Source organism: Callorhinus ursinus, unplaced genomic scaffold (genome assembly GCF_003265705.2).
Source record: "Callorhinus ursinus isolate GAN/ISIS: 27379988/994484 unplaced genomic scaffold, GSC_fseal_2.0 scaffold4, whole genome shotgun sequence".
Classification (NCBI taxonomy): Eukaryota; Metazoa; Chordata; class Mammalia; order Carnivora; family Otariidae; genus Callorhinus; species Callorhinus ursinus.
Genome location: NW_027397066.1, coordinates 106,186,032 through 106,199,800, shown reverse-complemented (window position 1 = coordinate 106,199,800; position 13,769 = coordinate 106,186,032). Strand labels below are relative to the sequence as shown.

Below are 13,769 nucleotides of genomic sequence, written 5' to 3'. Positions count from 1 at the left end.
TTTAGAAGGGTTAAGCAGCCTGCCCAAAATCAATGCTAGGACAAAGGTAAACTGGAATTTCAACAAAGGACAATCTGACCCAAGGCAATATAGCTTTTAAGTATTTTATAATACTGCTATTCTAAAACCAAAATAACAAAATTCAATTTCTGAGTTTGGAAACAAAATGGACATTATCCTTTTGCTGTAAGTTTTGCAAACCATAACCATCTTGGTAATTCACGAATAAAGCAATTTTAAAAAATTTCACCCTATAGCAAAATTGCTAAGTTATTCAGTTACTAGTACCTACAGAGATATTAACTTCTCACTTTAAGAAACTATTTTAATTATTTTTTTTAAAGATCTATTTTAGATCTTTAGATCTAAATAAAGATATCTTTAGATAAAGATATATTTTTTTAAAGAAAAGTATTTTTAGGTAATCTCTACACCTAACGTGGGGTTTGAACTCAACCCCAAGATTAAGATTCACACACTCTTCCGACTGAGCCAGCCAGGTGCCCCTCTGCTGTTTTATTTTTAAAAACCCATAATACATAATGATATCCATAGTAGAGGGAGGATACTAGGCAGAAAAACCGGTAAGTAAAAAATTTGGTTGACCTTTGTTATAGGTTGAATTGAGACCTCACCCTCAAATTAATATGAAGTCCTACTCTCAAGTACCTCAGAAGGTGACCTTTTTTGAAGACAGGGTCTTAGCAGAGGTAATCAGGTTAAGATGAGGTTATCAGGGTGCGCTCTAATCCAATGACTGGTGTCCTTATTTGGAGACAGATACACATACAGGGAGAATGTCATGTGAACATGAAGATGGCCATCTACCAACCAAGGACAGAAGCCTGGAAGAGATCCTTTCCTCAAAGCCCTCAGAAGGAATCCTGTCAACACTGTGATTCGTACTTCTAGCTTCTAGAACTGGAGACAACAAATTCTGTTTAAGCCACTCAGTTGGTGGTACTTTGTTACAGAAGCCCTGGCAAACTAATTCCACCTTCCATTACTTATTTTTACTGCTTTGAATAACATATTTGAGATATTAATATTTCCCCTTTTTAGTCTATCAATAAAAGCAATACAAATAGAAATTTAAAGAATTATATTCTTTCTCTTAAGTGTTACAAAAATCGTACTTTGTTTTATATCTCTAAAATAGATTACTCAGCTAAAACAGTTATTACAGTCCCCAATTCTCACTTTTGTATTAATACAATGATATGCATTCTAGTTGTTGCCAGGGAACCTAAGTTTCAAGTCAGGATATACGGTCAGTCTGGCAGCACAATTTCAACTTACTGATTAAGGAGTTTTTCCATAAAAAATGACCCTCACCCAAACCTTTCAGGCAAATTACAGAGCATTTTAAATAGAGAAGTCAAAATGAATTAAAAATAATCAAACCTGTTACCCAGGATAAACTGTGAGCACTAAAAGTGCATGTTTAGAAAAATATATGAGTATCTTTCAGTGCTAGCTTAGCTCGAATATCAATTTATTTATTTCCTTGATTCAAATATTAATATATTTACAAAAGGCAAAAGTTTGTGAAATTTTTTTCCTGAGTTCTCTTACCAATTCTTGGATCAGGATAAGGCACTTCATGTAAATTAGTATAAAATGCTTCTAGTTCAAATGGTTCCTTCTTGTGGAAAGTAATGACTTTTGAAAATGGGGCAGGATGGTTCTTACAGAATACTTCACATTCCCTAAAATGGAGTGGGAAAACAGTTCAAAACAAATAGAAAGTTTTCTATGAATCTAATTACAGAATCCATGTCATTCCTAATTCAAAAGCGGCAACTGTAAAGACCTCTATCCACAAATGTAAAGAAAAAGAATTACTGGTTTTGCTATGAACATGCAATTTGATAGGTTTATGGCTCAAAGGTTTTAAAATGTCTCTCATAGTAACAGACAATTCTATCCTACTAAAAAAAAAAAAAGAAAAATTAACTGCGATTAGGTATATTTTGAGGCCAATATACAGGAATCAGTTTTTTGCTCACATATGTGGACCAAATCCTACCCATTAGTTTCCAAAATAAATACTTGTCATATGTAACCCTTTTAATTCTAGTTCCCTTAAAAAAAACTTTTATTTGAAACTAATTTCAAACTTACAGAAAGGAGCAAAAATAAAAACGGAACAAGGAACACCTGTGTATCTTTTACCTAGATTTACTACTATCAGCATTTTATTCTATTTGTTTCATCACTTAAGGGCACACTCTGTGTACATGTGTATTTTTTTCCAAACCAGTGGAGGTTGATACATACATTATAGCTCTTTCCGCCTAAGTACTTCAATGTGTACTTCCTAACAGTGATATTCTCTACTATAACCACAGTACAGCTGTCAACTATAAATTTACACTGATACTTTAACATATAATCCATATTCCAATTTTTTCATCTGATGTAATAATGTCCTAGTATTTCCTCCTCTCCAGTACAGGAAGTTTTAAAACCTACGTAACAATTCCCACTCTTAAACAGTTTAACAGAAATAGCTTATAACTATTGTTTATAGTGGCCCAGAAACTCACTCTATAATACTATACCATCACCCTATTCATTATGCAAGGTTTGCAAATCTCATATCCATGGATCTTTCCCTCTATCCTAGTTTTCAAGAACCTACATTATCTTTTACTTTCTTACTGTAATCACTAGGATAGGTTTACTTTTCAATGTAACTCCCCATGTTTCTTATAATTTTTTTCTGGATCACTGTATCTTTAACTGAAATTAACTTTAGTTATCTTTTTAAATTTATTTAGGGGCACCTGGGTGGCTCAGTCAGTTAAGCATCTGCCTTCGGCTCAGGTCATGATCCCAGAGTCCTGGGATCAAGTCCTGTGTTGGACTCCTTGCTCAGTGGGGAGTCTGCTTCTCCCTCTGCCCCTCACCCTGCTCATGCTCACTCTCTCTCTCTTTCTCTCTCAAATAAATAAAATCTTTAAAAAAAAATAAAGTTTAAATTAATTTCTTATGCCCAACATGGCACTCAAACTCACAACCCCAAGATCAAGAGTTGCATGCTCTTCCAACTGAGCCAGCCAGTTAACCCCTGAAGTTAACTTTAAAGAACACCATTTCTTGCCTCAAAATTGACATTAGGACAAGCCATTTAAATGCTCTGCAAAACATTCAGATCAGACTGATAATCCATATTTTCAGAATTCGTGCAAAAATTTTAGTTTCTTTAGGGTGTTGATGTATAGAGCACAGAACAAAATTTCAAAAGCAACGTCAAAACCTCAATACAGGTTTACCTTACTGTACAAATTATAACCTCTGAAAAGTAGTCAAATATATTATTTGAAACACGTTTTTATTTTGTAGGGAAGCGAAGCTATTTAAATCTTAAGTAGCTCATGGAAAAGGAAATGTAAATGTCAATAAAAGCATGAAAAGATTGTGGCTCATAATAGAAATGCAAATCTAATAACAAAGTACTTATTTTCACTTTCAGAATGTTATCTTTAAAAGCATAGAAGAAAATGAGCTACAACAGATAATTCAGCAATGTTAAAAGGAATATAAATTAGTATAATCCTTTTGGTGAATAATGTGGCAATACTGATTATAATAATGCTCATATCCTTTGGGTCTGAATCAGTCCTATATAGTTATCTTACAGATATAGTAAACACAACTAAACAAGATGTGTACAAGGATGTTCCTAATAGCACTGCTTGAATGAGAAAAAATAGGATTTTAGGGTGTACTGGTTAAATTAATTATGGCACACACAATTGCTGAGAAAATAGTCACTGTCTGTTGACATGGAAAGGTAATATATAACATTTTAAAAAGCAAGTTGCACTGAGAGACATTCAGGTAATTTAAAAAGTGCAGCTTTTATTTCTGGATATTCAAAAAAATGGATAGATATAAGCATAGCTGTTAACAATGGTGAACTTTGTAAAATGGGCTAAGTAGGAGTTGGGGTATGGCAGATGCAGGTTTTTTAAGTTTTTATATTGCCATATTGCGATTTTATTTGAAAATATGATTTTATAAATACTAATTAAAAATATGCCATCATGGTTTACAGATTATATAATATAGTTCCTTTTCTCTAACATCTTATTTAAAAGTATTTGAGAGTTTTAGAAGTGTAAATTCCTCTAGTTTGGAAAGTAGGTTCAATTGGTTATTTACAACAAGCTCTAACCAAGGCTTTAAAAGTAACTTACCCAGTTCCATCTTCAAAAGAGGTCTTCCATCTTAATGTGATTGAATAGGGAACAAGGTCTGTTATAGAAAATTCACGCACTTTAAATGCTGGTGAGAGAATCGCACACTGAAAATAAGATGTATACCATATTTAAATCAACAAACACAAAACATACTGTAGGTTACCCTGACTGAACTGCTTAATAAAGTCCTTGCAATAAAATTGTTACATCCTAAAAATTGCTGTTTTTGGTAACAGCTAAAGTGTCAAGAGTATTTTTATGACCTTACAAAAATATATTTTTAAATCTGAAAAAAGAATTTTAAATGGGAATAATTACAAGAATTCATAAAGTAAATGTTCTTTCACTACAGTACAGACATACTGTCCCATGACAGTTTAAAAACAAATTGGAAAAACACAAGACTTATCTTTCAGGAATAATTTTAATTTATTTTAGCCTACTGACAAGTGGGAACAGATAATATTAAAAGGTCCCTTTTAGGCCTATCACCATATTTCTGGCAAAATATACAATGTAAAAAAAAAAAGGATTAATAATCATACCTGTAATGCACATCCTCTTGCAACAGCTTCATCAGCATTTAATGTGGTACTTATGTCTTTAAGAAAAAATTTAGTGATTTGTTCTTTCACTGCAGGAATTCGAGTTGCTCCCCCTACAATTTCTATACTACTTATGTCTTCACGTTGCAAGTCTGTAAAACAAAATATTTTTAATTGAGAAAAATAAGATAGTCTTTATAAAAATGTGAACAAAAGACCCTGGAAAGTACTTTTTAAAAAAAAAAATGGATTTTGTTTTTGCTCAAAACAAGACTAAATAGAAAGAAGATAAAAACAAATTTTGGAGAAAGGCAAAACTTAATAAATATTAACTATGTGTCAGGCACCGCACTTGGTTCAGATGATAGAGTGACAATAAGAACAGACAAGTACCTCATGGGCTCTTCAGAGTCCTTCAATTTTCTAACTTTCACCTCACAAATACCCATAGAAAGTACTGATTACCAAAAACCTTAACAAAAAGCAATCATGTCCCATTTCTACTTTATTTTCATCTTAGACTTTATGGTATACTTACATATAAACACCTCCAAATATAACTAGTGTTAGTTTTATGATGTAAACAATAACATGAGCCAGGAGTTGTTCTCATAAACCCAGATTAATACTGCCCTTACTCTTATGAATGAAATTATAATCTCCCTCTCTAAAATGAGAAATACAAATCTTCAAAAAACAAATGGAAGTTTTTATTGCTTTTACCATTTCCTACCCCATTCAAGTGAGTTAACGCCATGATACAATTCTGATGGTTAGTCTCGTAATTTACACTTACTAGCTTGTTCCATTACTGCTTTTAATGGTGGCTCAACCCTGGTGAAGAGGGAAGCACATAATTGTTCAAATTGGGCCCTGTGGGAAAATGAAATAAAATTCATCATTTTGGGATATAAAACTCAAGTATATCTTCTAAACAGAATGAAAAAAATCAGATACGATCTAAACATCAAATAAGCCAACACTACTTAACCTGAAAACGTACACCATACCTGTTCATTTTACTAGAAACATCAAGGTCATTCATGAAACACTCAATGTTCAGTGGAAGATCTGATGCATTTGCACTCATTAGCTTCTTCAGTTTTTCACATTCCTGATATAAACGCAACAAGGCCCGAGAATTTTCTTTCACATTTATCTTGTATTTGGTCTTGAACTCCTCACAGAAGTAGTCTACTAAAGCCTCATCAAAGTTCCTGCCACCCAAATATGGATCAAAGGTGGTAGCCAAGACCTGTTTAACCAAAAAATCAGAACTGAATTTTCAGAAATATAAATGCTTTCAAAAAGACATAAACCAAAAAAAAAACCTATATATATATATATATAAACATATATATATATATATATATATATATATATATAAAACCTTTTAAATTTAAAGTCAAAGTCAAAGAACTTATCAAAAATCACAGGGGTGTCAAAACTTGCTATCACTGATATTAATTATCACTTATATTTAGCCAACATACTTACCCATTCTGAATTATCTGTTTTGGGTTGCAGATCCATATATAATTAAAATTAATTCTATTTCTGAAATAACTGAGTTACAACAATTAAAACTTGACTATCTCATATCCATTAGTTCTACAACAGCACTGAACAGGTAGGCCAAAAACCAAGTTCGAGAGAGTAAGTCCTAAGTATGTAACCAAAAAAAACAACCAAGAAAAGCCAAATCAAAGATTAAATTTAAAATACTGCAATTGGTCAATTTACAGATCAGAAATTAGGCCTTCTACTATTAAAAAAAAAAAGCAGGCTATTTTTATAAAAATACAGAACAAAAGAATACAGGAAAAACCAAAAACAAACAAACAAAAAAAACAGTAGGAAGTGAAGAGGAGAGACAAGAATATAATAAACTTGTTGAGCAATGAACCCCAGCCAGTGGATGGATGGAAGAGGAGTAGACAAGTCATAGAACTTCAACACTAAACCTCTTGAAAAATGCAGGAACAAGATATCTAGTCTCTCTCCAAGGAGGGCACAAATGACTACTGACACTGGTCACTTAAAAAATAGAACCCCACCGCTGGTGTGGCTCATCAGGTTTTTTTCACAAGGATATGTGATGGAACAATAGAGCAAGCCCTATAGAAAGTTGTAAACGTAATGTGATGGGATGTCATCCCAAGACTAGCATGGAGAATTCATGGATCGACTTCTTGCTAGGACCAGTACTACCCAAAATTAAATGCAAAATTGTGTTGGTATGTGACTAGTGCAAATGTGCATCCTTCTGGACAGAAGGGCCACAGATATGGTTACTCTAAAGTATCTACTAAAAAGGAAGGAAGGAAAATGTTAAGTTAAAATTCAAGACTAAATAGCAAAGATTAAAACAATTTACAAAAAACTACCCTATATTCACTATGAGTCATTTCCTTTGAGTTTTCTGATTACAAGGATGTTACTATAAACTGTGAGACAAAAGGCTCTAAAAGGTCCACTGGATAACCGAAAGTATTTCATCTTCTAAGTAACTTCTACACATGTGACTAATGGAGAGAGAGAAAGAGAGAACACATAAGTATGGATAAGACGATCAATATAAAAATGAATATAAAATCCAATACAAACTATAAGATGAGCACAAGAACTAAATGATGCCACATTATAGAAAATTCTGATTAGAACTCCTGGATAAGGAAAGTTTATAAAACAAAGGGAATCATTTTAGAAAATGTTTCCTAAGTATATTTATGGATAGTAATGTACTTACTGTTCCCTGATAGGTGACTTAACATCTTGACAATAATAAAAATAGCTAATACATATTACAGTATAAGGCATTCCAAACATTTTATATACATTAACTCATTTGTCCTCAAAAATGCTGAGGTAATTACTGATATTATCTTCAAGTGGGGAGCCTGAGATTTAAGAAGGTTATGTAACTTGCTCAAGGTCACAGTTTTTAAGTGGCAGAGCACTTAGGTTCTCTATATCGTCTTACATGCTCTTAACCATTAAACTTACATATAGCAAATGATTTATTTACTTACTTTAAGTTTTCCTTTGTTAAAAGCACAAACTGAGACCTGGTAAGCAGAATGTCCCATATCAATAAATATTACATTTCTTGGTTTCTCATCTAATGGGGGAAGATCCTGTTTATAAATTCCATATGCTAGTGCAACTGTGTAAGAACAAAGAAATTATGTTACTATCAAGATAGCAATCACTTGGAAAACAAAAGATAAGTCATTTTGATACTGCACTTTTAATAGAGAGTAATATAAATTGTTAGTTTCAAAGTAAATTAACTTTTTATAATTTGGTTGTTTTTAATTTTATTTTTTCTCTACCCATCTATAACATAAATGATTCTTACAGCAAATGTAAGACATGTTTAACTTCTAGCAAAATACTGTACTACAAAAACCAAAGGTTACAAGAGCTAATACATAATGAGTTTAAAAAAAGATAAATGCTTTACATTAATTGGGAAAAAAAACAAAAACTAGAACAGTATTTTTCTGACAGTGATTTTCAAGCTGCAAAGTGCTTACCTGCAGTAGTTTCATTCATCAACCTCAAACAATTTAAACCTGCAACCTGGGCTGCAGCCATCACAGATCTTCTCTCAGCATCAGTGAAAAAGCTAGGAATCTGGTATTTTAAAACAGTAATTAAATATATTGGTTTGATGTACTAGATTTTAAACATTTCATCAATTAAAAATGTAAAATAACTGCTCTAAAACTTATGTAGGGCTTAAGGCAAAGAATTGTGTTCTAATAAAATAAACAAGAAAAAAATACTAGTATTTTATTTTTTGGCAACTTCTATACCATAAAGTGTTGACCTAAGTATGAACACAAATTTAAAGCAATTACTAAGATGGAATAATACTTCAGGATTTCCAAAATATGTTCATCTAAATCCTTCTTCTGTTGGGTCTGCTCTATGGAAAAAATTTTTCTTCATCTTTAATAATGAAAAATTGAGAGAGAGAGAATGAGAGAGAGAGAGCACGAGAGGGAAGAGGGTCAGAGAGAGAAGCAGACTCCCTGTTGAGCAGGGAGCCCGATGTGGAGCTCGATCCCGGGACTCCAGGATGATGACCTGAGCCGAAGGCAGTCACTTAACCAACTGAGCCACCCAAACGCCCTTTAATAATGAAAAATTGAAAGCCCAAGACTGTTAAAATGAGATTAAATACATCTTGGTGTATCTGTATAATGGAATCCTATGTAGCTGTTAGAATCAGGCAGATCTGAATGGTCATGGAACAGTACCTATATTGCATTAGAAAAAAGGACATGTGTAGCATGATTTTGTGCAGGTATATGTTACCCAGGAGAATATAATACCCAAAGGTTTACAGTGGCTATTATCTCAAAGCGAGGCAGGAACTATATTGCAGGGGACTTATGAGGAGCATGTGCTTCTTTTAAAATCACCAAAAAAACATTAAATGTTTAATTAATGTTAATTAAAGCCTTTATCAAAAGATAAACTGAGACTTAAACTTATAGTTAAGATTTACATACACTTAGTTCTGTCAAACTAAGAAGCACTTTGATTTGTGTCTACAGACAGATTTCTGAGAAGCTAATTAAGTAGGAGCGCCTGGGTGGCTCAGTAGGTTAAGCATCTGACTTAGGCTCAGGTCAGGATCTTGGGGTCCTGGGATACAGCCCTGCTGAGGGTTCTCTGCTCAGCAGGGAGTCAGCTCCTTCCCCTCTCACCCTACTCATGCCCCTCCCCCTGCATGTGTGCCTTGTGTGCTGCATACGTGTGTGTTCTCTCAAATAAAAAAAAGCTAATTAAGTATATTCATGTACAAAATGACTTGGGGCTCTTCCAATTTAAGTTATCTCCAATTTTATTGCTTTTCGAAGCTAGAATTTTTTTTTTTAAAGATTTTATTTGAGAGAGAGAATGAGATAGATAGAGAGAGAGAGAGAGAGAGCATGAGAGGGGGGAGGGTCAGAGGGAGAAGCAGACTCCCTGCTCAGCAGGGAGCCTGATGTGGGACTCGATCCCAGGACTCCAAGATCATGACCTGAGCCGAAGGCAGTTGCTCAACCAACTGAGCCACGCAGGCGCCCTGAAGCTAGAAATTTCATTTAACTTTTTTTTTTTTTTTTTTTAAGATTTTATCCATTTGACAGAGAGAGACACAGCGAGGGAGGGAACACCAATGGTGGGAGTAGGAGAGGGAGAAGCAGTCTCCCCGCAGAGCAGGGAGCCCGATGCGGGGCTTGATCCCAGGACCCCGGGATCATGACCTGAGCCGAAGGCAGACGCTTAACAACTGAGCCACCCAGGCGCCCCTATTATTTGCTATTATTAAATGGTCAGAATACAAAATATTAAAGCTCTATTACTTCTCTCATTTAAAAAATTCTAAATACCTATAAAAATCTAATTACTAAATTCCACTGGAGTTCATAATATGATTCTATTTTTCTGAGGACATGAGACTCTCGAACTTAGGTAGGGAAGTTTAATAGTATTAGAAATATACTCACATTCAAGTGGACAACAGGTAATTTCAAAAAGTTATCAGTATATAATGGGATCTCAAGAGATAGAGGAAATGATGGAATGTTCTAAGAATCCTTAAAGAAAGACTTTTTCTTTCTGAAAAATACTGCACGATCTCACTTATATGTGGAATCTACAAAAGTTGAATTCATAGAAGCAGAGAGTAGAGTAGTGGTTACAGGGGCAAGGAGGTGGGGGAAATGGGGAGATACGGGCCAAAGATTACAAAGTTTCAGTTATGTAAGATGAATAAATTCTAGAAATCTAATTATAGCATATGGTATCTAAAGTTAGTAATACTGTATTCGATACTGGAAATTTGCTAAGAAAGTAGATCTCAGGTGTTCTTGCCACCAAAAAAAAAAAAAAAGGTACACGAGGAGATGCACATATTAATTAGCTCAACTGCAGTAATCATTATCATTTCACTATGTATATGTATATCAAAGTGTCATGATGCACACCTTATATGTAAATAATTTTTACTTTAAAGGAGGCACAATGGGGGAGCAGTGCCTGGGTGGCTCAGTTGGTTAAGTGACTGCCTTCGGCTCAGGTCATGATCCTGGAGTCCTGGGACTGAGTCCCACATCGGGCTCCCGGCTCAGCGGGGAGCCTGCTTCTCCCTCTGACCCTCTCCCCTCTCATGCTGTTTCTTACTCTCTCTCTCAAATAAATAAAATCTTAAAAAAAAAAAAATAGGCACAATGGGATTCTGAAAGGGTGATAAATATGTTTATAATATTGATAATGATTGATGGTTGTGTGTAAGCATGTCAAAATTTCTGAAAGTATAACATGTTAAATATATCCAATTTTTCATTTTAAAATAGATTTTTTTTCTTTCTGATACAGAATATATGAATATACATAATCTCAAATTCCCAAATGGGAATTTTCAACTTTGCCATAAAATGTTAAGGTCCCTATAAGTGCGAAGTTAAGGGCGACCAGGAAAGATTCTTAGGGATAACTGGCAGGTATAGCAGTCACTAATCCTATACACTGGTTTTTTAAGATTCACGGATTATCACAACTGACTTTATGGGAAACTAACTTAATCCTAAACTACCAAATAAGGTTTTTTTTTTTTTAAAACAAAAAAATAAAAGTGGATTTAGATTTACTAATTTAGATCGGAAAGAATAAAGGGAAGAAAAATATTTCAATAGAATATTAATATACTGGAAGGTGTGATTTAAAAGTACTGAAGTAAAACTTACTGAAATCACACAGTCGGCCACTGGTTTCTTCAAAGCATTTTCTGAAGTCTCTTTAAGTTTAGCCAACAGCATTCCAGTTACTTGCTCAATTGCAAAAGGTCTCTCTTCTTCTAGGTACCGCACCTAAAACCAAAAGTTGAGATATTTATTAAGAGTCATTTATTCATCCAATATGTATTTTGTGAGGATCTACTCTATACATGATAGATAGACAACAGTGAAAAAGACAAGTTTTTGCTCAAGTTATATTCTGAAAAGATTATTCTAGTATTACAACCTCTCATCTCTAAAGTTCAAGTGCCTTACACATAGTAATATATCCAAATAGTTCTCAAAAATGTCTTCCTGCATTAGCTCTCTGCCTTTCACAATAGTAATGTTTTTTAAAGATTTTATTTATTTGACAGAGAGAGAGACAGCAAGAGAGGGAACACAAGCAGGGGAAGTGGGAGACGGAGAAGCAGGCCTCCAGCGGAGCAAGGAGCCTGATGCGGGGCTCGATCCCAGGACCCTGGGATCATGACCTGAGCCGAAGGCAGATGCTTAATGACTGAGCCACCCAGGCACCCCCACAATAATTTTTTAAAAAGATTTTTATTTGAGAGAGAGAGAGAGAGAGAGAGAGAGAGAGTGCACCCGTGCACATGAGTGGGGGGCAGGGGGGTGGAGAGGGGCAGAAGCAGGCTCCCCACTGAACAGGAAGGCTGATGGGGGCTCAAACCCAGGACCCTGAGATCATGACCTGAATTGAAGGCAGATGCTTAACTGACTGAGCCACCCAGGTGCCTCTCACAAAAGCAATTTTTATCATTCAGTTTCCAGGCACATAATGAAGGAGAAAAAGATCAAATAATCTTTCTTTTGAAAGTTAGAACTCTTCTGGGTTTAAAATGAAAGCTTTAGTCAAACAGTTTTAGTAAAAGGAAATGAGAACATCAGGAAAGAAAATTTCTTATTAAAAAAAAAAGAGGTATAGTATGTATTATTCCAAGGTTTCTGGGAATAATCATAAATTAAATATTAGAGATGTATATATGAAATTTCAAAATGTTTTTTAGACCAAATAACCACCTCATCTTACACACAGGTTTAAGAGTAGGTTGCATTTAGGGGTGCCTGGGTGGCTCAGTTGTTAAGCATCTGCCTTCGGCTCAGGTCATGATCCCAGACTCCTGGGATCGAGCCCCGCATCGGGCTCCCTGCTCAGCGGGAAGCCTGCCTCTCCCTTTCCCACTCCACCCGCTTGTGTTCCCTCTCTCGCTGTCTCTCTCTGTCAAATAAATAAATAAAATCTTTAAAAAAAAAAAAAAAAAGAGTAGGTTGCATTTAAGCACACAAAAGGAAACTTTACAATACTTCTTGACAAAGGAATACTGGAAGATGTGTGCTTTAAGTAATCAAACCCTTTTATAATAACCAATAAATTTACGAGCAATACAAAGTTACCTTGGAACCCATATAGTAACTACATTTAATTTACTGAAGAAAAAATTCTGTCTTACTTCTGTGTCCTCAGTGAACATAATTTTATTCTCTAACACTAAACCTTGGAAGAGCTTCTCTCAAGTAGCACAACATACGTGCATGTAAGTGTATATATGTATATTTATGTGGCCATGTTCATCTGGATGAAGTACATATCAGTACTTCATTCCAGTTTATGGCTAAATAGTATTCCATTGTATAGGTACCACATTGCATTTATACACTCATCAGCTAATGAACACTTGGACTGTTCCTACTTTTTTGGCTATTATGAACAATGTTACTATGAACAATCATGTACAAGTTTTTGTGTACACAGATCATTCAATTCTCTGGTGTATATAAATAAGAGTGAATCTGCTGGGTCAAAAGGTAACAATGTTTTCAGGTATTCTGTTAGTTTCTGAAAAATCAACAAACATGTTTTTGTTAAATAATCTACAACTTACTGTCTTAGGATGTAGAATTAAAAATCAAGAATCCATCTCTTACTTGGAAGTAGAGTTCATCTCTTACTTGGAAGTAGAGTTTGCTTTAATATAGCAATTAAAATACTTATGGGGTCTTCTGCCTTTATTGCTTGAAAACTGTTCACCTCTAAAAGGTCTTCAAATAATTTTTCTTTGGGTGCCTGGGTGGCTCAGTTGGTTAAGCGACTGCCTTTGGCTCAGGTCATGATCCTGGAGTCCCGGGATCAAGTCCCACATCAGTCTCCCTGCTCAGCAGGGAGTCTGCTTCTCCCTCTGACCCTCTTCCCTCTCGTGCTCTCTATCTCTCATTCTCTC

At 34.7% G+C, this 13,769-nt stretch overlaps 1 protein-coding gene across 2 annotated transcripts in view; it reads right to left on the bottom strand.

Annotated features, from left to right (window-relative positions):
• HSPA4L (heat shock protein family A (Hsp70) member 4 like) overlaps positions 1 to 13,769 on the bottom strand; it is a 47,872-nt gene that overhangs the window by 18,069 nt on the left and 16,034 nt on the right. For both annotated transcript variants that reach the window (XM_025874152.2, XM_025874154.2), the window contains exons 5-12: positions 11,500 to 11,622; positions 8,293 to 8,392; positions 7,786 to 7,919; positions 5,764 to 6,008; positions 5,550 to 5,626; positions 4,754 to 4,905; positions 4,206 to 4,312; positions 1,576 to 1,709 (exon numbers count right to left, since the gene is read on the bottom strand). In XM_025874152.2, coding sequence (XP_025729937.2) covers positions 1,576 to 1,709; positions 4,206 to 4,312; positions 4,754 to 4,905; positions 5,550 to 5,626; positions 5,764 to 6,008; positions 7,786 to 7,919; positions 8,293 to 8,392; positions 11,500 to 11,622 — 1,072 coding nt within the window. The remainder of the gene's footprint in view (positions 1 to 1,575; positions 1,710 to 4,205; positions 4,313 to 4,753; positions 4,906 to 5,549; positions 5,627 to 5,763; positions 6,009 to 7,785; positions 7,920 to 8,292; positions 8,393 to 11,499; positions 11,623 to 13,769) is intronic.